At 37.1% G+C, this 25,814-nt stretch overlaps 1 protein-coding gene across 16 annotated transcripts in view; it reads right to left on the bottom strand.

Moving 5' to 3' along the window:
* The window catches only part of sorbs2b (sorbin and SH3 domain containing 2b), a 95,755-nt gene that overhangs the window by 39,295 nt on the left and 30,646 nt on the right, over window positions 1–25,814 (bottom strand). For 12 of the 16 annotated variants that reach the window (XM_022684190.2, XM_022684201.2, XM_022684192.2 and 9 more), the window contains 4 exons: window positions 12,266–12,319; window positions 7,843–7,938; window positions 2,867–2,893; window positions 761–885 (listed from right to left, as the gene is read on the bottom strand). In XM_022684190.2, the coding sequence (XP_022539911.2) occupies window positions 761–885; window positions 2,867–2,893; window positions 7,843–7,938; window positions 12,266–12,319 (302 nt within the window). Of the gene's footprint in view, window positions 1–760; window positions 886–2,866; window positions 2,894–7,842; window positions 7,939–12,265; window positions 12,320–19,717; window positions 19,805–25,814 lie in introns of those variants that run through there. The other 4 variants (XM_022684197.2, XM_022684194.2, XM_049484449.1 and 1 more) reach the window with 3 other exon arrangements.

The raw sequence follows: 25,814 nt of genomic DNA on the forward strand, positions 1-25,814 counted from the left end.
TATTGGCCACCTTCTTGTTTTTAGACTAATTTCCCATTTTCTTTTAGCTCCACTGACCATATACATGTAAACCAATGTCACAGCTGGACTGGGAATAGTCCACCAACCATACAAATCTAGGCAACAGTGTCCTGTAAACATCAATTAAGGACTAGAAGTGGAAAAACACAAACTGTGCAGAAACATAAGAGTGGTCAGTGAGTGCACACAGTGTTTAAAAACTCCAGCAGCACTGCTGTTCACTTGTACCACCAGCACAACACACATTAACCACTACCACCAAGTCAGTGTCACTGCAGCGCTCAGAATGACCCACCACCCTAGTATATAGTACCTGCTCTGTGGTGGTCTTTTAGGTTCCTGATTATTGCCACAGGTTGATAGTGATGTATGCAGAGAAACAGTCTATTACAGTTTGTAACTACATAACTACAACGTGCTCATATGTGCTAATTGGAGTTGTTAATGTGATTGTTTTAAGAACTAACAAACATCTTTTTATCTGTATTATATCAAGTACTGGGATTATACCAAGTAAAAGAGCCAAACAGCAACATAATAATAACACTACACATTTAGCCTCCATGTAAAAACTGGGTTTGCCTCTGTTTGTCACCACTGACCAACAAACACAGCGTGCTAAATTCAAGGACGCCTGTCTACAGCAGTTCCATGAGCTCTTCCTGTGGAAGTAAAAACTTCCTGAGACTGAGACACTGAGCCCAACAGAGCGAGTGCAGGAAAACGCAGCTGAACCTACCGGTGTGGGAGATTTCTTTTCCTGCAGGTTTGGTCTGACGCTCCTAAATCCTTTGGCTGCTAAAGAAGAAGTGGCCGACTCCCCGTTTCTAAGAGCACCCCCAGGGCTGTAGGGCCGCCACACATCTAAAAGAGTAGAGTTCATTATTAACTACATTTATTAACGAAGCAGTAATCATTTTACAAGATATTTTTACACTAACCCAAGCCATCTCTTGACAGTTTACATACTGCTGTCCCATGACTTTGGACAGGTCAGTGTTTTGTTATGCTACAATCAGTACATATAGAGTTGTTGTACTGCATTAAAGAGATAATCCTCTCTGGTGAGAATGTGTTATTACAGCAAGCATGTGGCAATCAGAAAACAATGCTTGATCACCTTTAACATGAGATGTTATAAACATCTGATGTGACCAGAAAGACTTCAAACAAAACCTACCAGACCACTGTGGGCCAGCACACTGATATATTTTATTATTTCTATTTTATTATTAGATTTTTTGTCACCATCTCCACTCAGGAATACTTTTGCTTTTAATTAAATAGAAAAAATTAAAGACTTTATTGACTGCTGTTTTTTTTTTTTCTTTCGTAATATTTCCCATTTTCTCCCCAATTTACACAGCCAATTACCCAGCCTTATTGGGACTCCCCCTACTCATTAGGACTCCCCCTATCACTAGTAATGCCCCAACACACCAGAAGGGTGAAGACTAACACATGCTTCCTCCAATACATGTGAAGTCAGCCACCGCTTTTTTCGAGCTGCTGCCAGCGCGCTCGGAGGAAAGCGCATCGACTCGGTTCCGGTACATCAGCTCACAGACGCCCTGTGCTGTGGACATCACCCTAGGAGTGATGTGGGGAGAGAGCGCCATCTACCCACCCAGAGGAAGCAGGGCCAATTTTGCTACCTCTGAGCACCAGTAGCTTGATGGCAAAGCTGCATGAGCGGGGGTTCGAACCGGGGACCTCCCGCTCATAGTGGCAGAGCTTTAGACCACTGGACCACTCGGCGCCCTATTGACTGCTGTTTTAAATAGATTGTTACTGTATATTGGTACTACCATTAAAACAAAAAATTAATTGAAATGTGACATTACTTGCTGTTTTGTTCTAATATGTTCTATTAAGCAATTATAAGGATATTGGGCATATGTAGCCACCATAACCCTGGCCCCTATCTTATGCCTAAAATTACACTGATCCAAATTTGAACACCAACCCTAAAACTGTAAGGTATTACTAGTTTTTTTTTAAATAATTCTAACATTTGCAGAGTATCTATTTAGTTAATTAGTCAATTCTACAGGCTTCAGATTCAGTTAAAGAATGCTGTAAGTAGCATGTCTTTATCAGCTTGTTGAGGATTATGTTACACCTGTTACTTGGTCAGTAAGTAAGTTATAATCAAGAGATACTAGGGGTGTGACGAGATCTCGTGGCACAACATCTCGCGAGATTAAAACAGACGATATTTCTCGTCAGGTTTAAACCTGTCTCGCGGGGCAAAAAACAGTTAAGTGTGGACTTTTTAAGTGGGATTAAGTGGGATCTGGCAACCCAGTAGCGTATTACAAGAGATTTAGGAGAAAAAAACACAAACCATTGGCTTAATATGACTGGTTGTGGTTTGCACTTATTGTTTGCACTATATAAGACCTAGAAAAGTTTTATTTTTATTTTTTATTCTTATTTCTATTTGTGTGAGAGAAACCAGTCTGTTAAGTTTGTTTTATATGATTTTGTCAAATAAAACTCTAGTTTTCAAGTTTTCTATTTTTCATTTTTGACGTTTTCCTTTAAAATTTTATTTTTAAATCTCGTCTCGTTCTCGTGAACCCAATATCGTGTCTTGTCTCGTCACACCCCTAAGAGATAACGGATGAACTTGGACAATCAACTAATGAACAGTGTATACTGGACTATTAGTGAAGCCTTTACTTATAACGTTAATTTTAATTGTATAATAATTAACATCAATTATATGTTGCTTTGAAATGTACAGTCTTTTTGAGGGTCTTTAATTTTCGTCAATAAAGAACCACTCAAAACAGCATAAAATGTTTGCTTTTTAAAACTTATTTTTAAAAGTCTTGCTTACCTGAATCTGCGGACGGCGTGTCGGTGCCTGAGCGGAAATAAAAAAGCAGGTATGAGGCATCAGTTCACTATTAGAGACGTGTGTACAGTACATGCAGGTATGAGTATCTCTTGTTTGTGTTCTGTAGCTCGCTTTATTCTAGCAGAAACCCACAGAGAGTAAAAGCTCCACAGAGACTGGATGAATGGCTTATATGGTCTATGACGCTCATCAGGGTCCATTCATGCTGTGTGTGCACACTGCGTAGTACATCAGATATCAACACTGGCTGAGTTCCAGACCACTGCTCCAGTACTCACAGCAGGAGTGCATGAAAGAGGAAGAGTTTTATTGTAAAAATGGAATGAGAAAAAAAAAAAAAAAATATATATATATATATATATATATATATATATTCTTTTACATATTTACAGCTACAAACATGTAAACTCACCTTTTTATCTAGTAAAATCTTTGATAAGAGTTAGAAGGTTAAATCTACAAAGTTTTAGTCAGTACAGGTAAAGATAAAAGTCTGTTATAGTGGCTGTTTTTTCTTATTAATGAAAGTACAGATAGCAAACTTCAGTAACGCAACAGGTGTTTTTTTATGTAAAAGAGAAAATATTTAATTATGTTGAAATTAGACAGTTGTAGTCTTGCTTTGTAATATATATTTTTAATTAAAATAAAAACTAGGGATGTGCATTTAGAATAATTGTCAGTTTCTGTATCATATAAGTTAAAATATGGTTGACTAGTTAAGTTCTTGGACAGATTATGGTTTTGCTTTAATTTAGAAGGTTGAGCTGGTCTAGAAGCATGACCTACCTGACCAAGTTAGACTAGCCACCTTACCAACAACACCAAGAGGGTCAACCAACCATTATGAGCTAAATCAAGAGTTATATACACTATGCTGGTCAAGCTGGTTGGATAAACAAGCCAGTCTACCATTATATTGAATGTTCTTGCCTGGTTGACCAGCTTTTTTAACCACCTTGACCATCAAATACCATCTTAAAACATCTAAAACAAGCAAAAACTGCTCCTGAACAATTTTTTAACATGGTAGAAACTGAAACTTTGATAAGACAACTACAAAAAATTTAATTCAGTTAAAACTTTTTTTTATGCATAATCGATTTAAAAAAGGGACAGCCTCTTGTTATAAGCTAATGTGCTAACAGAGATTATCAAAACCAAAAATTTTGAATGCGGATGATCACTAGAATCAGCTATAATTAAATTAAGATCTTAACATGAGCTAGTAGAGTCAGCGTAGTATGTGAAAAATCTGCAGTAGTTTAGGGCTGCAACGATTAGTTGATATAATCGACTATTTCAATCATAAAAAATTGTCGACTTTAAGTGTTCGATGTCGACTAATCGTCAATTAGTAGCACTACACAAATTGCATTTGAAGGGCATTTAAATCCCATGTTCAGCTGTTTCTATTATTTTGAACCAATAGTGCAGCTAGAAACAGGAGCTGTACCCACAGCAAGCAGAGAGGGAGGGCATGGCAAAAATAATCGCAAAGCTCTCATTGGGAGACTACAATATAAGGGACTCTCAGAAAATGTTAGAGATATTATGTGGCTAATTAGTGTCGGCAGGTTGGCTGTAAGAACTGTGGTCAAGTGGAGCTGTTTTGTGACGACAAAGGTTTGCCCTGTCACACACTGCACTGCGGACGAAACCATCGACCATCTACTCGTCGAATGCCAACGAGCGCAAGACACCTGGACTTTTTTAAAGGACGTTGGTCTCAATATCGAGGTAAATACCAAAACAATAAGGTATGGAATCTTTGATGAAGGACTTGATATTTAAACAAAAGAATTCTTTTGGTATATAATCTGTATTGTTAACAGTAAAATGTGGAGAACCAGATGCACAATGATCTATGAAGTACAAAGTACAAATAAGTACAAATTCCCGCTATAATCATTTTTAAACAAATAATATGTGAATTAAAGAGACTGAGAACTCTAAATAAAAAAACTGTACAAAAATACCCCTGGTCAATATTAAAATTTTAATAATTTGATATCATGTTATTACATTGGGATGAAAAATGATACTTTTGTAAGAAGTCATACATATTCAAATTCCTTAATTATTATGTATTTTTTTGTATTATGTGATTATGATGTAATGTCTTTTGAAAGTGATAAATAATGTTTATTTTAAAAAGGCAGAAATAATCGCTGACTAGTCGATTAATTGGAAAAATAATCGGCAGATTAGTCGACTACTAAAATAATCATTAGTTGCAGCCCTACAGCAGAGCCAGTGAAGCAACCTCTGCCTCCTGAATCATGTCCCTAGAAATATGTATTTACTTACATATGCTAACATAAATATATTTGTGCTTTTGTTTTATCAAACTAAAAAAAATAATTATATCACCTGCTCACATATACCAGCAAAACTGTCCTAATTCACAGATTCTGTGGCTATTTCCAAGATCTGTTTTTTTCTGTGCTATAAAGACTGACAGACAGTAGGCAAATGAGCTCTGAAATGATTTCTGATTGGATGAGCCCTATACTGTGATTCAAAAAAGCAATTCAGACTGAAACACTCCTAACACTAACATATGGGCCCTTTAAAATGCTATTCAAAAACAAGCACTCTCCATTATGTAACAATGTAACACACAGTTCATTACGTAATTAGGAGGTAAACAACACATTACTATAACTGCTTAACCTAAACGTATAGGTTCTACAGGTTAAATAGGCTACTTGTGTACTTTAACGTTTACCCTGCTGAAAGCACAGTGAAAAGAGCAGTGGTCTATCAGCACCTGAATCGGCTGTGTTTGCTCAGTGAGGCCGAGCTCACGGCTCACTCCTGCAGGAGCTCGCCCGCCAGCGCAATCATTAAACAATGGAGACTATGTGTGTGTGAGGTCAGAGTCCATAAAGCCACTCAAACAAAAAGGGTCACCCCCAGAGGAAACAGGGCTGAGAAGAGAGAGAGAAGGAGTGAGGGAGGGAGCAGCGGAGGGCACAATTGTTGCCATGGAGCGACACAACTATGGCAACAATCCAACTCCAAAGAAAAGTGAAAAGTCTGTTCTCTTTTAAGTAACGAAGAGGAGCACTCGCAGCTTCTGAAACCCAAACACGCTGCCCTGAGAGCTGCTGAGAGTCAGACGGAGAGAAACAGGAGAGAGAGAGAGATGGAGAGAGAGATGCAGGAAACCAGAGGGAGACAGTTGGAAATGATGTTAATCCAGTGAAGAGGAATTCCTGCCTGTAATGATTGATTAAACACAGCTTGTCTCTCTGTTTGCTTAAATCTGTTAGTTTATATACAGACGATATTCTCATTTACGTTGCTAAGCAGGACCCATCAATTACTGTATATATCAAGTAAACCAATATGAGCCAAAGCCTGCGAGGCCTGTGACAATATTAACCCTGAATATGAATTTAGACCTGAATTATGTTCCAGTGATGTCTGTAATGCACACAAGTATCCTGATATCCAAAAAAATCAAATTAACTAAAAATTGAATTCCTAAACATGATAAAAAGTGGTCTAAATTACAGAATTATTAATAATGAGCCTAATTTGCCTCATTTGTTCTGTAGTGCTGACATGCCCTAGTGTCTGAGTTGCTAATTGGGGCTAAGCTACCTTTTTTATTGGCTGGTTTATGATCTTTTCGGGTGGACAACAGTTCTTAATTAGTGTTCTGTGCAACAAAACAATTAAAAACATAAACTACATAATGCCCATTGTATAATTGACACAGGGTCTAAAAGGGTTAAGGTAGATGTTCACAGCCATATACAGAGATGTGTAAAATCCCCATGACAAAGTTACCACAAATTAATACTAATCTGTATATACTGAACCAGGCAATACTGGTACTGTTTTTTTTTCTTTCTAATATGTTGCATTCTAGAAACAAATCTGCAAAATATACTTTAAAATATGTTGGACATGGTTCCTCTGTAGAGGCTTACATTTACAAACCAACACAATGTGTATTTAATATTTTAAATGTCATTTATTTATTTATTTATTTTTTAAACAATAATAAATCATTTTAATCTGTTTTCTTGGCTGCCTAAGACTTTGCCTCAGAATTCATCTTCTCTGGAGGACTAGTGGGAGGTTCTCCAGATAAGCAGGTGATAATTTAGATTTAAAAGGCTCTAAACTGAACTGGGTCTAATATCCTAAAATAAAATAACAGGGTTAAAGTGATGGTTCTGTGTGACACTGTATGACTAACATCCTGTGATCTATAAAAATAGACAAAAGTGAATCTCAAAGTTTAAAAAAGCAGCAGAAGCTCAAACAGCCTAAATTTTGTCAATTTTATAATCATACAAAATCAGGAACTACATAAGTGCTTTAACCCTAGAACACTAACGCTGGGTGATATTTACCCGCACAATTTTTTCATGTGATTTTCATTGTGTTGCTGCTGTCTTGGAGTTTCAGGGCTCATTCAAGTGATTAATGGTTGATTTTCTCCTCCCATTTATTATTTTTTAAGAGGCATTCATTTGGGTGATTTTTATCAGACGTTAGTAATAAAGAGTAATATATTTTATGGGTGTCATTGACCTGATGTAAGTGTTTGTGTGTTTAAATCAGGCGCTCACATGTCCCAGGAATGGGTGGACCAAAGTTCCCAGCAGCATGATTTTTTTTGTTAGGACATTATCTGTTAAGGATTACCTGATTTTCCAATATTTATTCCGCATTTTTATAAGGTCATCCATTGTACCTTTTTTATTTTATGTGATGTTGTATGTTGTAAAATTAAAAAAAGGTTCCAAAACTTGAAATACAATGTATACCCAACAATAGTGATGGTGTTACTAAGTTTAACGTTAGTGTTTCAGGGTTAAGATAAGGTTACAAGACCCGACAAGAGTGTTGGTGCTGTTAGATTAGTAGAGTTTAGATTAGAGTACAGAAGCAGAACAGTAGGCATGCAGGTCTAGGTCGTACAGGAGGGATACCTGGCAACCCGTACAGGTTTGGGGAACTCTGCACTCTCTTCATTGGGGTTAGGGTGAGTGAGAGCGTGCTGCTTTTGCGAGCTCGTCCTCCACTGTCTGTGAGAATATGGCAGCAGCACAAACACACACACAAGCCTCAAACACATGGGCAGTGCACATGCATTAAAAAAGCAAACAAATAAAAATGCATTTGAGCAAGTGAGTTAATCCAGCATCTGCTCCAATAAAAGCAGTGTCATCAAAATCAATTCACGTGCAAAGCACCACTTGATTGCATTTAAAAACAGCATGAATGAATCCACTGCATGCTGGAAGGCATGCATACATACAATATACATACATGTTTTTCAATATAAATAAAATATTCTATAAATAAATGTACCACAAGGGTTCCTGGACGGACAAAAGAACCACTAATACTTACTTGAATCAGTGTTTCTCAACCCACTGTTTCTTTGTGGGTTGAATCAGTGTTTCTTTGAGACCCACTGACCTGCATGTTTTAGTGTTTTCCCTGATTTAATACAATCCCTGCGACTCTTAAAGGACTTGTTAATAAGTAATCATTGGAATCGGATGTATTGGGTGCAAGGAACAAGACAGGGTGCCTCAAAGACCAGGGTTGAGAAGAAATACACTAAAAAAATATTTTATTTAGCTGATGTTGCTTTATTCATTTTACAATGCGTCATTAATTTACTCTTTAATAACATGTTTTTAAATTTGCTACATTTCTAATCATTTATAGAGCAGTATATGACAACATTACATACAGATTTTACAGTATAATATTATAAAATCCTTGTTTTGTCAGTTATTAAAGTTATTAGTAATTAAAGCAGCATTATGTAGCATTTTACATTCAAATAGAGTATAAAATAAACAGCGTCTTCTTCTTCTTTTTTTCATCAAGCTGCTAACTGCACTGTGTAACTTTGGTGAAGTAGTTAAAACAATGTTAGTGATATAAGTAATTCAGCTATTATACTGCCTTGGCCTCAGCTTGTTCTATAGGGGTGTTCCAAACCACAAACTCAACTTTCCAGTTGCAGCGGGAGCCCAGGAGCAAGAAGTAATAATTCTTGCACAAGCAATACTGCTTTAATTCTTAACAAAGCAGTTATTGATAATCAACTTGCTGCTCATTATTAAGCACTAATTTTGGTAAATTAGGAAAATCACAAAATCTAGTCAAGCAGCCTACTCTTGCTGTTCAGCTGAAGTAATCTGAATGATAGAAACATACTGATAAGAAAAAATGACTGAAAAAACAAGCACTGATACAAACATCACACATAAAATGAACAAATTAATACTGTGCTGTTCTTCCTACAGTAACTGCACATATATAGTTCTGGAAAAAAGTAAGAGACCACTTCTGTTTCTGATTCAGTTTCTTTGATTTTGCTATTTATAAGTTTATGTTTGAGTAAAATTAACATTGTTATTTTATTCTCTAAACTACAGACACCATTTCTCCCAAATTCCAACAATAAAAATATTGTCATTTAAAGCATTTATTTGCAGAAAATGAGAAATGGCTAAAATAGCAAAAGATGCAGAGCTGTCAGACCTCAAATAAGGCATAAATATGAAATCAAGTTCATATTGATAAAGTTTTAAGAGTTCAGAAATCAATATTTGATATAATAACCCTTGTTTTTGATCACAGTTTTCATGCATCTTGTCATGTTCTCCTCCACCAGTCTTACACACTGCTTTTGGATAACTTTGTCACTCCTGGTGCAAAAATTCAAGCTAAGTTCAGCTTGGTTTGATGGCTTGTGATCATCCATCTTTCTCATTTTGGTAAAATAAAGGAAAAACGTTATCATTAAGTGGTCTCTTATTTTTTTCCAGCGCTGTATAACAGGACACAGAGCTGACACTGTCAGTGTGAGGCAGTGTTTTACAGTGTTAGGCAGGGTGTGGTGTTGACAGTGCCAGACAGCGTCTGACGGGTTCCCTCCTGACTCACAGCCCCGTTCCGTCTCTCAGGAAGGGCTGGGTGCTGAGATGCTGGAGGCTTTGGCAGAGTCAGCCACAGAAAAAGCAGTATTTTTTTTAAAGCTAGCCCAGTGGCAGGAACTCCCACCGCATGGCACTTCCCACAAACCCAGAGATGAATACACAATCACATGCTGTGAGCTACAAAACACACTACAAAAAGAAAGTGTGAGATAACTGAAAGAATGGAGCACGGGTCACTGCAGCGAGGAACCACTTTCTCCCACTTTAAATGAACAATTGAATGGAATGGAGTGAGTTGAGTGATTGGTAATCCCAAAGTATCCAAGCACTTGTGATAAACAGTGGCAAAAATGCAAGCACTGCTGAGTTCACTGGAGAAGTAAAAAGACTTTCTAAAGTAGGGATGAACAATAGGCCATGTGGTATTGTACATTGTATGTTGTGACAGTAATATCCATATCAAGATAATAGCAGTATTTTGTCTTGAAAGCAGCATTTTTTCTATTAGATTTTCTGCTCCCTCTAAAGTTTGAAGAGTGTTTTAATTTGCAGTTTATACATATGATCTAAATATTCTTTGTTAACTTATTTTTTATCATTTTTTGAGCATCGCCATACACAGAAAGCTGATTGGGCATGACTTTATCCATAAACTGAAGCCATGTTGAGCATTTCAGAAGACCTCTAACTCCACTCTAACTCACTCAGCACATTGAACTTGTCTATAATATTTCTGCAAGATTTAAAGTAGATGTTTTTGCTAAAATAAAACCAGCGTAGGGTACGCTTTTCCTTGAGTCTGACAGTTAAACTGGACCATCATTATCTTATGCCGACCGATTTTCAAAGAAATTTCACAGTCGCAGACAAATTTACATTGTGGGGATAAAATCATGTGTTAATAAAATAATAAAATCGAGTGTTGCTAGAGTCGACTTGCAGTCATCTTGATCATTCAGTGTAAGGTGGTTTAGTGTAAAGTGAAGGTTTAAGTCTTTTTCTGATCCTGGAATTTAGACAAAATCAACTGTGTTTAATATTATCGTAAGTCATGAGACTTGGCTCACGCAAATAGTGACGTGAACAAAGTTAACAACTAATAGGAGAGCTACAGGCAAAAATGACCTCTGGAAAACCAGCATGACGAAACTAATACAAAAGGTTCATACACTTTTAACCAATTCATTTCCATGATATTTTCATGACTTTTACACGCCTTCAAAGGAAAAAAAATATGACCATACAATTATTAAAACATCAGTGCAGACATGGACAATAAAACCAAAAATCAACTAAAACCATAATCAACCTTGATTAAAGTAGGCCTAAAATCAATCTGACACACAATCTTTAATAATAAAATGTGTGTCAGATCCTGAGAGCTCCATTATGTAGGGCTAAATTACAGAAATAACTCTGAGCTGCCGTATTCTTTACTTTAAAATAGATTTTCTTTGTCGATAAACTGAAACACAGATATATGTAGACCAATTTCCATGACTTTTGCCAAACTTTCTGGGTATTTTTATTTTTCCAAAACTTATCCAGGCCTGGAAACTAGCTATTTTCAAATTTCAGTTCCAAATTTTCCATTTTTTTCATGACAGTACAAACCTATGTAAGCTGTACCTCTCTGTACATAAATCACTGACTTCCCACTAAGCATAAAGTCTTCATACTCATCAACATCAGATCAGAGACATCAAAAATAAGGAGACAGTGTTTTTGCTCAACATGCTTACAGATAAAGGCACACCTTCAACAGAAAGCCAATTAGCTTGCTGAATATGAAACAGAGGAGGGTCAGAGTCAGGCATTGTGTTCTCTTGCAATGATGGTATAGTCCGACTTAGTGACTTTCCAACCAGTTTAAGAAACTGAAATCTAAAAATGTAAACTAAACTAATAAGCGTTACACTGATTGTAAGCGATTTATATTATTTTAATAAGTCGACGTGGTAAGCTTTTCAGTGTTCTCTGGTCTGCCCTCTAGTGGAGGCCTCCAGTAACACAAGTGAAACACAGGTATCATATGTTAATATTTGCGTAAACTACACAGCCGGTGGTCTACGTGACCGCAGGGCCAAACAGAAATTATCATTAACGTTGTTTCAGGATATGTTTGCACAGGTCAAAAGGGAGGTAGAAATGTCACTTACTATGCGGCACCAACTGTTTTATTTATTTATTTATTTATTTATTTATTTATCTATTTATTTTTTGTATAGGTATGCCAGGAATATTGTTAAAAACAGTAGAAAAAGGAAAAAATATGCCTCCTAACATAATAAAATACCTGAAAATAAAAATAACAGAGGAATTGAAGAACATGGCTGAGGTCAACACAGCTTTGAAACATCCTGTTTACTACAGTAATTATAAATGGCACCACCCCTCGTTACAGTAAACAGAACAAAAATCATATTGGTTAATATGGACGACCTCTACATACCTGTATTCATGTTGAAGAGCTCTCCCTCTGGTGCTGTCTTGAAATCACAAAGTCCTGCAAAAACCACAGAATTGAGCCAATTAGCAAAGCGCTCTAATGCAAACGAGCTAAGTAAATAAACCGGACACAAGCCCTATGGTTTTCCATGGTGGGAGTAGGACTGATAGTAGGATATTGATCTGAAAAGTCTCCATTAGTGTCTTAGTCCCAGGACTGAGGAGTGTGGGACACCAAGTCTGCAGCCCATGTGACTGTTCAATCCCCTGGGGAGCGAGCTACCGTGTGAAAGGTGATACAAGCCCAGCATTTCTGCTCTGAAACATGCGGCTGAGTTTCAAAATACACACACACACACACACTCACACCAGAGTCACACCAACAGGGCCCGGAACTCACCCATTACCTCTTTTGGTGTCTAAGAGCTCAACGAATGTTTAAAAGAATGTCAGAATATCAGAAATAATCAACCACACAAATAAAAACATGCTTGTTTTCAGACCCAGACATCTCCAGCTCAGGTTCAGTCTGACCTAGATTGATCACTTTTCTGTGACAGATTAACAGCTCTTATGACCCTCTTCCTAAAATACCTGGTTTATTTCGGTGCGAGCCAAATATTTCTAGGATGCTCTATGAGGGGAAGTCGTTTCATTACGTTATTACATTACCTAACCCTGTAGCCATATGCAGCTCCTGACGCAGGGGTCAGATGGTAGTGTGTAAGCAGAGCAGGCCAGATAGGGCAGACCATTGAGTCTGCATTCTGCTGGACGCAGGTCTGACCCATAGTGTCACTGCAGATGCGTGCATCGCTCGGCATGCACAAAGAGCAGCCCGTCTAACAATCGGCACGGCATGCTTTACCTGAGAGATCCGCTTTAAAATGTCATTCAGCTGAACAGGCCTGACCCACTGACCAATTCAAGCACAAGCTTCAAATTTTAATAGTGACTACACATAAGACAAATTATAAGTAATAACAAAGCAAGATATGAATTAAGTAAGTTTTAATTTTTATTAGAGTTATATGTATCGTTTATATCTATTACAATTTTCTTCGTGGATATACAGAGTACAAATAGCAACAATTTTTGGTAACACTTTACTTGGATGGTCCATTTTATGGCCTTGTTGATGCTCAACTGACATTCAACTAACATTGAATTGAATGTCCATTAAATTCAATTTAAATTAAATTTAAGCCCTATGTTGAATGTAAATTATTCAAAATAGAACCTAACCGTGCACCTAACCCTAACCTTAACCCTTAATCAAGCATAAAATCAAACCCAACACCTAACCCTAACCTTAACCTTAAAATCTAACCCTAAAACCCAATCCTAAAATATTAAGATAAGCGTTTGGATTAGAGTTGAATGTAGGGTTATATTCAATAGAGAATCTGTTGTCTGTGACTGAAGCGTTGAAAACTGCCAGAGCTGCAGGTCAGTCCTCAGTGCTCATTCTGCTGGACCTCTCGGCCGCATTTGACACAGTCAACCATGACTTCCTCCTAACTATACTCTCAAACATGGGGATTGCAGATAATGTGCTGTCATGGTTCAGATCATACCTCACTGGGCGCTCGTTCAAGGTGTCGTGGCATGGACAGCTGTCCTCAGCCCGCTCCTTATCCACTGGGGTTCCCCAAGGTTCGGTACTGGGACCCCTTCTCTTCTCCATATACACCACCTCTCTTGGTCAGGTTATCCGCTCACACGGATTTTCCTACCATTGCTTTGCTGATGACACCCAGCTATACCTGTCGTTCTCACCTGAAGATCACTCAATCTCTGCACGGATTTCGCAGTGTCTCTCTGACATATCCTCATGGATGAGGGAGCATCACCTTCAATTAAATCTCTCAAAGACTGAACTTCTGGTTATACCAGCAAAACCATCTTTTCAACACAAATTCTCTATAAGTATCGACTCTCTCTCTCTCTCACCGACAAAGGTTGCTAGGAACCTGGGTGTTCTGGTTGATGACCAACTCTCCTTCACGCACCATGTGGCCTCAGTTGCTCGTTCCTGCCGCTTTGCGCTCTATAACATCCGAAAAATTAGACCGTTCCTGACGCAACAGGCCACCCAACTCCTGGTGCAAGCGGTCGTCATCTCACGCCTCGACTACTGCAATGCCCTGCTAACTGGCCTCCCGGCCTGTGTAGTAAAACCACTCCAGATGATCCAGAACGCAGCAGCACGTCTGGTCTTCAACCAGCCAAAACGGGCACATGTCACCCCGCTGCTCATTGAGCTCCATTGGCTACCAGTTGATGCTCGCATCAAATTCAAAACTCTTACAATCGCCTACAAGGTGTTGTCAGAACAGGCTCCTTCCTACCTGCACTCGCTCCTGAAGGCTTACGCTACCTCCCGGCCGCTGCGCTCCTCCAGTGAACGTCGCCTCGCTTTGCCAAACATTCACACAAAGCAATCCAGACTGTTCTCATACAGAGTTCCCCAATGGTGGAACAAACTACCCTCCACTACCAGATCAGGAGAATCTCTCGCTATCTTTAAGAAACTCCTGAAGACAGAGCTCTTCAAAGAGCACTTACTCTCTTAACACCTCTAACACACTAACTACTTCTAACCTCATTTCCTTCTTCCTCTCCTTCACTCCTCTATCCTATTATTCCCCTTTGTCCTCCTTTTATCCCTATCCAAATATGTTTTCCTTTAAACTTATTTTACATTGTACTTGACTATTGTAAGTCGCTTTGGACAAAAGCGTCTGCCAAATGTAATGTAATGTAATGTAATGTAATGTAATGAAATGTAATGTAATGTAATTTACTTTCAACGTTTAGTTCATTTGCATTTAATAGAGATGTAGTTGAATGTCAGTAGAGCATCAAAGAGGCCATCAAATGGACCATCCAAGTAAAGTGTTACACAACTTTCTTTTGGTTTACAAACATTCTCCACATTTTTATGTCACAATGATATAAATACACTAGTACACTCTTAACCAACCACATGGTGTACCACAGCAACCCTTAGTCAACAAGCTAACAACTACCCGAGACACCACAACAACCACCTAGGATACCACAGCAACTGCAACTGCAACTGCAACTGCACCTAGCAACACCCTAGGAACCAACAGACAACTCCATAGCAACCATCATGCAACACACTAGGCAAACATGTAGCAATTCCTGAGCAACCACTCAGCAAACCTTAAGCAAATGCCTTGAAATTGGTACCACTAGAAATACAGGAAATATATATTCAGTTTTTAGACTAAACTTTCAAGTCTTAAGAGGATTTATGTATGCATTTAAAGTATAGATAACTTTATACATAAGGCAAGTTATAATGTTCTCATTATAAAGAAAAGTAAAATATGAACTATAACATAGCATCAGACCCCTTACAGCTTCCTACATTTAATTTAATACATATTATGGTACTTACCACATACAGTGAACCTGCATAATTTTTTTAGCTAAACATACATATAAAACTGGGACAACGGATAGGAGAGCAGTGTGAACTATGGACCGTTAACATGATTCGTTCTGTTGTGTTCTGTTGAGTTCATATTAATGTCATGTGATCAGTGGTGAGGTCATTTTTGTATGTGGGCTGATTTATGTGAAATTATTCTGTCACATGCTCGCTGTATGTTATCACATCATGTGAGAACATGAGCAAGAGTATCTGTCAGCTCTTCGCATACCACACCCTGACTCTGCTCTCTCCATGTCGGTCTTTCTTTCACTGCTTTAATGTGCTTGAAAGTGTTTTATTTTGCGTGAGAAAGACTAAAATACACTGTAAACATAAATATGGTGAAAAACATCTGAAATACTACAGAAACACTATAATACAGAATGAAAAAAAGACATTTCTGAATCTGTATAGAGCAATTAATATAATATACTTATAAAAATAGATATTATAATTTACTTATTATAATATACTTAAAAAAATACTATATCACAATATATAGTATTTTTTTACAATAAACAATGTAATTTACAGCTGAAATAAAAATAAGAGACCACTTAAAAATTATGAGTTTCTTTGATTTTACCAAATTGAAAACCTCTGGAATATAATCAAGAGGAAGATGGATGATCACAAGCCATCAAACCAAACTGAACTGCTTGAATTTTTGCACCAGGAGTAAAGGCATAAAGTTATCCAAAAGAAGTGTGTAAGATTGGTGGAGGAGAACATGGCAAGATGCATGAAAACTGTGATTAAAAACCAGGGTTATTCCACCAAATATTGATTTCTGAACTCTTAAAACTTAATGAATATTGAATAATGAATGTTTTCTTTGCATTATTTGAGGTCTACATGATTTCTCATTTTCTGTAAATAAATGCTCTAAATGACAATAATTTTTATTTTATAATGTTGTCTGTAGTTTATAGAATAAAACAAAATGTTCATTTTACTCAAACATATACCTATTAATAGTTAAATCAGAGAAACTGATTTAGAAAGTAAAGTGGTCTCTTATTTTTTTCTAGAGCTGTATATATATTCAGTCTATTTGAATTATTTATAAGGTACATCATATATATAATATATTGAGCAATCGCAACATGCATTATTTATATTTACACCCTTAATAAAATATCAAGCCAGTTGGTTTCCCTCCTGCTGTGCCCCATTAAAAGCGGCCCCTCAGTGTCAACCCCCAAAATAAATCTTCAACCAGTGTGGCCCATAAATCGAGGTCAAAAACACAGGGGACGAATTTGCCCATGACACCGGCGGACTTGGGTAAATCACAAGTTGTAATGGCCTGTCAGCATTAAATGAAGAAGAGATTAGGGTGTTGGGTTTCAGAGGAGCAGACTAGTGGCGACAGAACAGCTGGAGGGGACGGGAGCTGGACACCCGCCTGAGAACACACATGCATGACCAGGGCTGAACCACTCGCTCGCGGCTTCTTTTAACCAACAGATATCCTGGGAGAAACCATGTGCGGCAAAGCTGGTGGTTTATATGCTGTAAAAATGGAGCGATATGTAATATATTCAATAGAATGTAATACAATTTAAACAGTGAGAAAACAGGATACAGTGTAAGCTGCTGCAGACTGCTGCTGATAAACTGTTTTATTCTGTGTTGATAGAAGCTTGTGTTTAGTCTGATTTATGAGACAGAGCTAGAGAGACAGAGGACATGTTCACATACTCGCCCCTCCCCACCACCACCAAACACCTCCCCCCACCCACCCCAATTCCTCTTGGCAGGGGAAGAAGCATGGCAGCCGTGCCTCGCACCTCCTTGACAACCGCCTAAGTGTTGATGCTGGAGCTAAATATCTCGAGATGGCACCCAGACACAAATCCCAGTATCCACAACAACAACAAGCCACCACGCCACAGAGACTTTACACACACACACTCTGAGGATTAACCATTAATGTGTAAACATCACTTAATTTTGTCGGCATACTCTTCTGTCTACTAACTTTTGTTACATATACAAATATTATGTCGCAATATCCCTGTCCTAATAAGTTTTTTTTTTATTGTAAGATGTATTCTCCAAAAAAAAATAATATTACAAAATATAAAAAATATATGCTTTGCCAGCCAGTATGAGTTGCCAAAAAAAAAATTCTAAAAATCTCCTAAAATATTATAATTTAAAGTTTACTGCTCTTTAAAAATGATTTAGTTGATTTTTATATAAATAGTTACATAATCAGTATATATATATATGTTACATAAAAGTAAATTAAAATGACGATGATATTTATTTGTAATAATGTTTTTTGCAATAAACATTATTATTAGTACAGTACTTATATACTGTATTATAGTAAAGAAAATTTAAACTGCATAGACTGCTGTTATTGCTTTAATATTTATAGTGGTTTTAATGGTAGAAATACTAACCAGGTAACAGTCAAATTATAGAGAATTATAATCACTTTTCTGATGAATTTACGCTGTGTGCTGGTTATTAGTTCATCACCTCTAATTATTATTATATATACTCCTCTGCCAACCAACTGTAATCACCTATACAAATATGTTGCAATGTCCCCTGTCCTAATAAGTTTTTTTAATTGTAAGATGTATTCTCCCAAAAAATTACACCAATTTCTCAGAAATATATGCTGCAAACATTGCCAGCCAGTATGAACAGCAAAAAAAAATCCTAAAAATCTACACAAAATTATTATAATTAAAAGGTTATTGCTCTTTAAAAAGGATTTAGTTGATTTTGATATAAGCAAATATATCAGTTGTGTAAAAGTAACTTAAATTGACAATAATATTGTTTTTGTTGTAATAATGTTTACTGCAATAAGGCCTGCCAAAAGAATTAATAATAAATATTAATCATTAATAATTATGTTACATGCAATATATGGATGTAAATATGTTTTTCTGACCTCAGAACTGGCTAGTTATCTTGTTTTCTTGTCCAAAAGAGCCCATTACTATAAATGAGCTTGCAGGTCAACTTTGTTTAACAAAGTGTTTTTATTTTATTTAGGGTTTCATTATTTTTTTTATAATTTAATAGGAATATTCCAAATGATATAAAAATAATCTGCTTGATTATTCTATTATATTATATTAAATTAGCAAATATTATCCAGTTAATGACATAAAATGACACAAATAACATATATTGCCATTTCTGAGGCAATATATATTGTCCAAACAAATACAGTTATTGTGACAAGACATGGATAATATATTTTCTGGGAAAATATATTGCCCTAAAAATACAAATAAGTAAATAGTTATCGTGACAGGCCTGGTAAAAGTGATAAAAGTTTTTCAAAACAGCAGACCCCACCCCCATCAGCTATGTGGATTTGTTTTCTGTTTCGTTTTAATTGTATAGCCTAATGATTCTAAATCACTTAAAGATGAATTGGAAACTGAATCAGAACTCCATTTACATGGCAAAATTCTATAACTCTTGCTGTCCAATCACAACAAGCTTGTAACTCCAGACTCTACCAAAAGTCAATATAATATTTGACATGAATTATAACTCCACAAGCTTATTAATGGTCATCAGGACTCAAAGAAAGTCTAGAACATCACATGAAATAAGCCACAACCAGCCAGCCAGGCAGCCAGGCAGCCATTCTGCACCCATAGCCAACATAATGTTTGTATATGAAAATACATGAATGCAAAGTTCACTGTACTTCTGTACTGCATTACTGCTAACATAATGCTGTTTACTTATTATTTTTATCATAAGGCAAATAAACCAGCCTTTGAGAAACATAAGTACAGTCAGATCACATAAAATGACAAAACATATGACATACATTTACATGCAGAGCAAACAATATACAACAATGAGACAACAATAATCTGCTTTACAACTGAGAGAACAGTAACCAAATTATTCAGAATTATAGATAACGCATCCAACAGCCTCATACATATTTTGCATATGCTATCTAAAAACTACATTTCATATGCAGATGTTCAGTCCTACCTGTCAGTGCTGTCACTGGTTAATAATTCCCCGGCTTGGTTGACTTGAACAGTTTTGCTTATCAAGCATACAGGGATGTAGCAGTAAAACGCAGTATGCAAAACTTCACTCTCACTCAATACCACCACACCAAAGAGCTCAACATCCCCGCCATGGTTCTTACTGCTCGCCAAAATAGGAAGAATCTCCTGCTTTTCATCTGGGATTTGCAGCCGTGCTATTTTTATAAGCATTTTTGGGAGGACACAACAAGGCCTGGTCTGTGTAGTCCTAAAAAGGCAGCTTCTGGATCACAATTACATTACAAGGACAGAACTGTGAACATTACCGTAGTTGTGCTGCTGCTGCTGCTGCTTTATTGAATGGAATTAAAATGATGTACCCAGGGCCATTTCTGGAGCTGTTAAGAGTGAGGGTCAGGACTACTACAGCATTCCAATATGCAGCTATTAAAACATTTATAGGGATCAGATATAAATGACTGTGGATCTGTTAACATAGCGAATGTCAGATAATGAATAACTGCTGTTAGAAGATTAACTGTGGGAAACACTCTGCAGAAACAGGTCTAATGATCAGTAATCCTGTAATGTAGTGAAAAAAGGCTCAATATTCTCCCTCCTGTAATCTATTACTGGGATAATAACAATATAATAATAACAACAACAGTTGTTGTGGCTTTTATACTCGCTGATCGGCAACACAGGGTTATGAATTACGCAATTTTTCTCCGTAACACATGGTAGACCCATCTGGCTTCTGTCAAAAAACATACTTTTTGTCACAAGAATACGCCAGAACCAGCTGGTCGATTATGAAGTAAAACAAATTGTAGATTTTTTTTTTTTTTACCAAAAATCTGATTTTTGATTATAATCGATTTCCCACCCTCTACTAAAAATCAAACTACAGATTAGGGGTGTGCCATATCGCATCGTACGCGACAATATCGCCAACATTTTTGAATATCGTGAACGATATTATACTCTAAAAAGATCATGCCATATCACCCACCCCTAATTATTACATCAGGGTACTACTTTTTTCACACTGTTGTCATTTTCCATTAAATATCTACTAGAGACAGATTATGTGTGTCCAGTATCATTTATTTTACTTTAATCCTGGTTACATGGAGATAAATTCTTGTATTTTTTTTTATATCTCAGGTAGGGGTGTGACATAAATCGTATGCAATAATAAAATTAAATTTCCATTTTGTTGCAGGAGTGCATTCTTGAAAAAAAAATAATAATAATAATATATATCGCCAAGAGTATCGTTTTCAATATCCTGATTATTTAAGTGCCATATTGCCCACCCCTAGATGACAAAGAAGTGGTTCAAAACTAGGTTTACCTGTACGAATATAATATAATTGTATATATATATATATATATATATATATATATATATATATATATATATATATATATATATATATTAGTAAATACACACTTCAGAAATTTGTAGGGTTTTCGGATATTTTAGATTAAAAAGATAAAATGTCTGTATGTAAAATCACGATTACTCTATTTTTAAAATCACATTAAAAATGTAATTTTAATTAATCGTGATAAATGCCCAGAACTAATCACAAGCAAGTGCTACTGATGCCATGCAAAAGATACATTACATGGTTCTCACTCTACTAAATCCCACTGGTGGTAGGTAGTTACTGCTCTTGACTCACAGTAGCGGACTGGTCTATATATTAAACCTGCTAGATTTATGGCCCAACAAGCATCTTTCAGCAGTTCACACTACACGGTTGAGCGAGTGCAGAGTGAGCGCAGAGTGATCACTGATTTGTCTTGAATTAGTTTTTTTTGTCTGTGATCTACATTTATTGCATGAATCTAAGTGTGCAGATGCTTCTTTTTTTAACACATCTCTATGGAGAGATTAGTATGCAGTGCAGTGCAGTAAACAGTCTCAGTGCTGTTTAAAGACGGGATTTGTGCTCATCTCCGCTGCTGTATTGAGCTAAATAAAAAGGGCAGACAGTAGGACTAATGATGTCTGGGTTGCAGCAGGCGTATTTTTAATTGATAGGGAATCGGCTATTTTAAGCATGATCCAGTTATGATCCTTTCAATTTACCATTCTAGCAGAGCACTCTAAAGGCGCCATTAGGGCACATTAATGCCAGAAATAAGCAGTGATGAGCGTTCTTAAGTTCTTAAGAGCTTTTCAAAACTTGTTACAGTGGAATATGGAAATGTAATATCTGTAGTGTGATATCTGTGGTGCCCTGTTCCCAGCTTCATTATATATATACATATACACACATACATATATATGCCAAGAGTATCGCCACGATACTCTTGGCGATATATATTATTATTATTATTTTTTTCAAGATCTCAAATATACTGCAGGTCAGTTCATTGGAGGATATATATATATATATATATATATACACACACATACATACATATATATATATATATATATATATATATATATATATATATATATATATATATATATATATATGTATGTATGTGTGTGTGTATATATATATATATATATATATATATATATATATATATATATATATATATATATATATATATATATCCTCCAATGAACTGACCTGCAGTATATTTGAGATCTTCTACACTGAATGAGGATTTTTAGCCAGATGCTGCTGGTCACGATCATTACTACCCACTGTGCTGTCCACAGTGGATGGTAAGCCTTCTATGGTGTATTTCTAAGGCATGTTAAATGTCCTCAAAACTTTGAAAATAGTGGAAATAGTATGTTTCATCCATCTGGTACAAACTATCAGACCTCATTCACCACCGATAGTTTATGCTGCCGTGCCATGAGCACACAGGCCAGTGTTCAACCTCCCTTCAAGACAACTTTTTCAGGTGTTGGTGTCCCCAAACCATACACTGAGGTAGCGCAAACAAAATATCATGTTACATTTTTATAAATTACAATTTACTGCTACATTATTACATTTGGCATGCTAGTGTTTTTACTATGGTAACACAAGATTTTAGACCTATTGCCAAAAGGAATTCTGTTCTATGCTCCCTCAATGACAGCAAGTTCATCATTGTGCTATTTTAACTGCAGCACTTAAGATCATCAATAGCTATTTGGATGTTAGGCACAAGCTAAAGGTCCAAATATGGCATTGGCCATTTCTGGTTGGGAACTGGCAGTCCGCGCACTCCCCCGCTGGGGTTAAGTGACTGTGCAGAGTGCATGCTATCAGAGATCAGGACTGAATTAAACCCTCCGCTTGTGACCCGGCAGATTCTGTGTGAATAATGCTGTCACTGGTGCCCACTGGGTAGGGTGAGAAAGGAATGATGAGAGAAGAGCGTGCAGACACATGCGAAGCTAGAGAGGCTGAGCAGCTTTCCAGCTGGTTGAGCGGGCAGGTGCCAGAGAAGAGCCTCACACGACCAGCCAACGCTGCAGAGAGCCTGTCTCAGAAACAGCCACTTAACATTCAAACAGCTTGAGTTTAAATCACTGACCCTCCCTATGCAACACTTCCACTCAGACTTGGTCCAAAATTCGGCCTCACACTAGACCATACACTTAGCCCAACACTCTGTTCAATGCTTCAGCCTTATAGATTAGTTTGGCCTCACAGATTTACCCTCGCACTCGTCCTCATACCCAGCCTCACACTTAATGTCACATTCAGTTCACATTACGACTGTACGATATAGGAAAAAAAAAATTGCAAATGTTCTTTTTTCGACAATATATATAGCGATATATTAAACAATGCAGGGCCCATGACGTCACTAGCCCCACCCCATCCGTGCGCTGTCTCGCTTCTGGACCGATCAAGAGCTGAGTCAACACTCAGATTACAAACCAGAGAAAAACAGCAAAACAACAATAATCGACCCTTTAATCAGGCATTTAAATGGCTTTTTAAAAGGTAAATTAGAGCCTTTTTCTGGGATTAAAAGTGTGAATTCAGCTGTAACTGGAAATAGCTGCGCAAAACTGTGCCAGACTACGGTGCACAGCTTTCGACACGTGTGTTTACAAGGACATGAAGTGAGGTATAACCGCATGGTAACTGAGGTAACCGCATGGCCTCCATCCATATGGCTGGACATGTGTTTACAAGCATGTGCCCAGCCATGTTGATGAAGGTCATGATTGAGGCCTGGTTACCTCGTGTTTACTACTACCCCACCTCATGCACAGGCAGCAGCAGCCTGTCACTCACACAGACACAGAGACAGCGCTGTGTATCTACTTCTTGTCTCAAGAATCAAAACGTTGCAACATGATGTGTTTGATTTAATTGCCTTAAGTGACATCGCCCGTCCTGTGATGTGACTATTGCACATGTGCACATCGCGATGACCATGCTTAAACGACATATTGTGTAGCCCTAGTTCACACTTGGCTCAATACACTCGACCCAACACTCAGCCCAACATTTGGCCACACACGCTTCTTAAGAGTCAAGCTCACACCCAGCCTGTGACTCAGTCTCACACTCGGCCTCACACAAATAGAGCTCAGAGTTTAAGAGCATCCGAAAAGATCCAGGCCTGGCTCTGATAGTATTATTTATTTCGGTATGGAATTTAAAGCATGGTAAGAGAGGGAGATAAGTTTGGGCCATGGCGAAAGCTGATTGCAGCCCTCACAGATAAGATTTCTTTTAGAGGGACTTTTATAAATAGTGTCGGGGAATTCAGTGGAAGCCACTGAGGAACCTGTAAAATCGTATTTATCTGGACTCTGAGTCACTGCAGGAACTCTGTCCTAATGCAGTCTGCTGTATTCTTCTCCTCACAAACAGAGCAGGGCAGGCACAGTGGATTACATTAGCAACAAAATTATACTAGTGAACAAGGATACTTTTATATTATATTAGAATCCAAACAATAAAAAATATATATGATAATAAATAATGGAAAAATTATTAAATAAATCTAAATAAACAAATAAATACAAAAATACATGAAGAAATGTAAAAGAATGTGTGAACAAACCATATGACAACATTGACATGCCCAAGGTCATGGAATAGCAGTATGTGAATTGGGATGGCTTGGGAATGGCAAAGTAGCGCAGTCATTTAAAATTCTTTAATCCTGAGTGTCACAGTTGTACTGAAAATGTTAAAGAAGATCCATAAAAAAGCTTTTAGAGCCCACTGACTTCTTAAAATATCTTCAGATCTTCAGGTTTTGGTGTTGCAATACTTCTCAGCACTAGTCAGCAGTTAGTTCTGTGCTTATTATATGCAGTTATCAAAATATGGGAATACCATACTAGCTAATACCATACTATACCACAAAGCCCATACCATACTAGCCAGCATGCTCATAGCAAGGCAAAGTAGCGCAGTCATTTAAAATTCCTGAATCCTGAGTGTCACAGTTGTACTGGACTTAGGTGATATAAAATTATGAAGGCAGGGGTCTCTGATGCAAGAACGCCCTTTCAGAGTTGGTTTAAAACAGAATAATGAAGTAGCAGAGAACAGGTTAAAGCCGACTGACTTGATCTTGAGGTTTTGCTGTAGCAAAACTTCTCAACACTAATCAGCAGTTAGTTATGTGCTTCTTATATGCAGTTATCAAAATTTAAACACTGCCCTGTAGATATCTACAACTCTAAAACAGGGAAAATATTCAAAGCATGAGGCACATTATGTTTTAAAACTGGATTCCTAGCATTTTTCCTAGATTTATCAGACTGTGTAAAGAACATGATTTAGCATGCCTGAAAGGTATAAGGTCCTTCACATTTGTTTCAAACACTATATACGAGTCCATTAATCATTAATCATTAATCATTGATCATTAATGCTGGCTTCCAGTTCTATCAAACTCTATCAAAGTTTTATTACGCATGAACTGATGCATAATAGTTATTACACTGGGCCACCATATGGTTAACTATTAGTAACATGATAAGTCAAAGCTGTCACATCACAAAATGAGCCAATCATGCGACCCCACATATGGCACTGGGAGTAGATAGACAGAACAAGAGTTCACTAGAGGCAAACCCTAGACCACCTATTTTTAGAGAATCAGAGATCAGTGCTCTGGACCGTTCCCAGGCTCCAAAACTGCTTTCGCAATCG

Source organism: Astyanax mexicanus, chromosome 10 (assembly GCF_023375975.1).
Source record: "Astyanax mexicanus isolate ESR-SI-001 chromosome 10, AstMex3_surface, whole genome shotgun sequence".
In the NCBI taxonomy this organism is placed as follows: Eukaryota; Metazoa; Chordata; class Actinopteri; order Characiformes; family Acestrorhamphidae; genus Astyanax; species Astyanax mexicanus.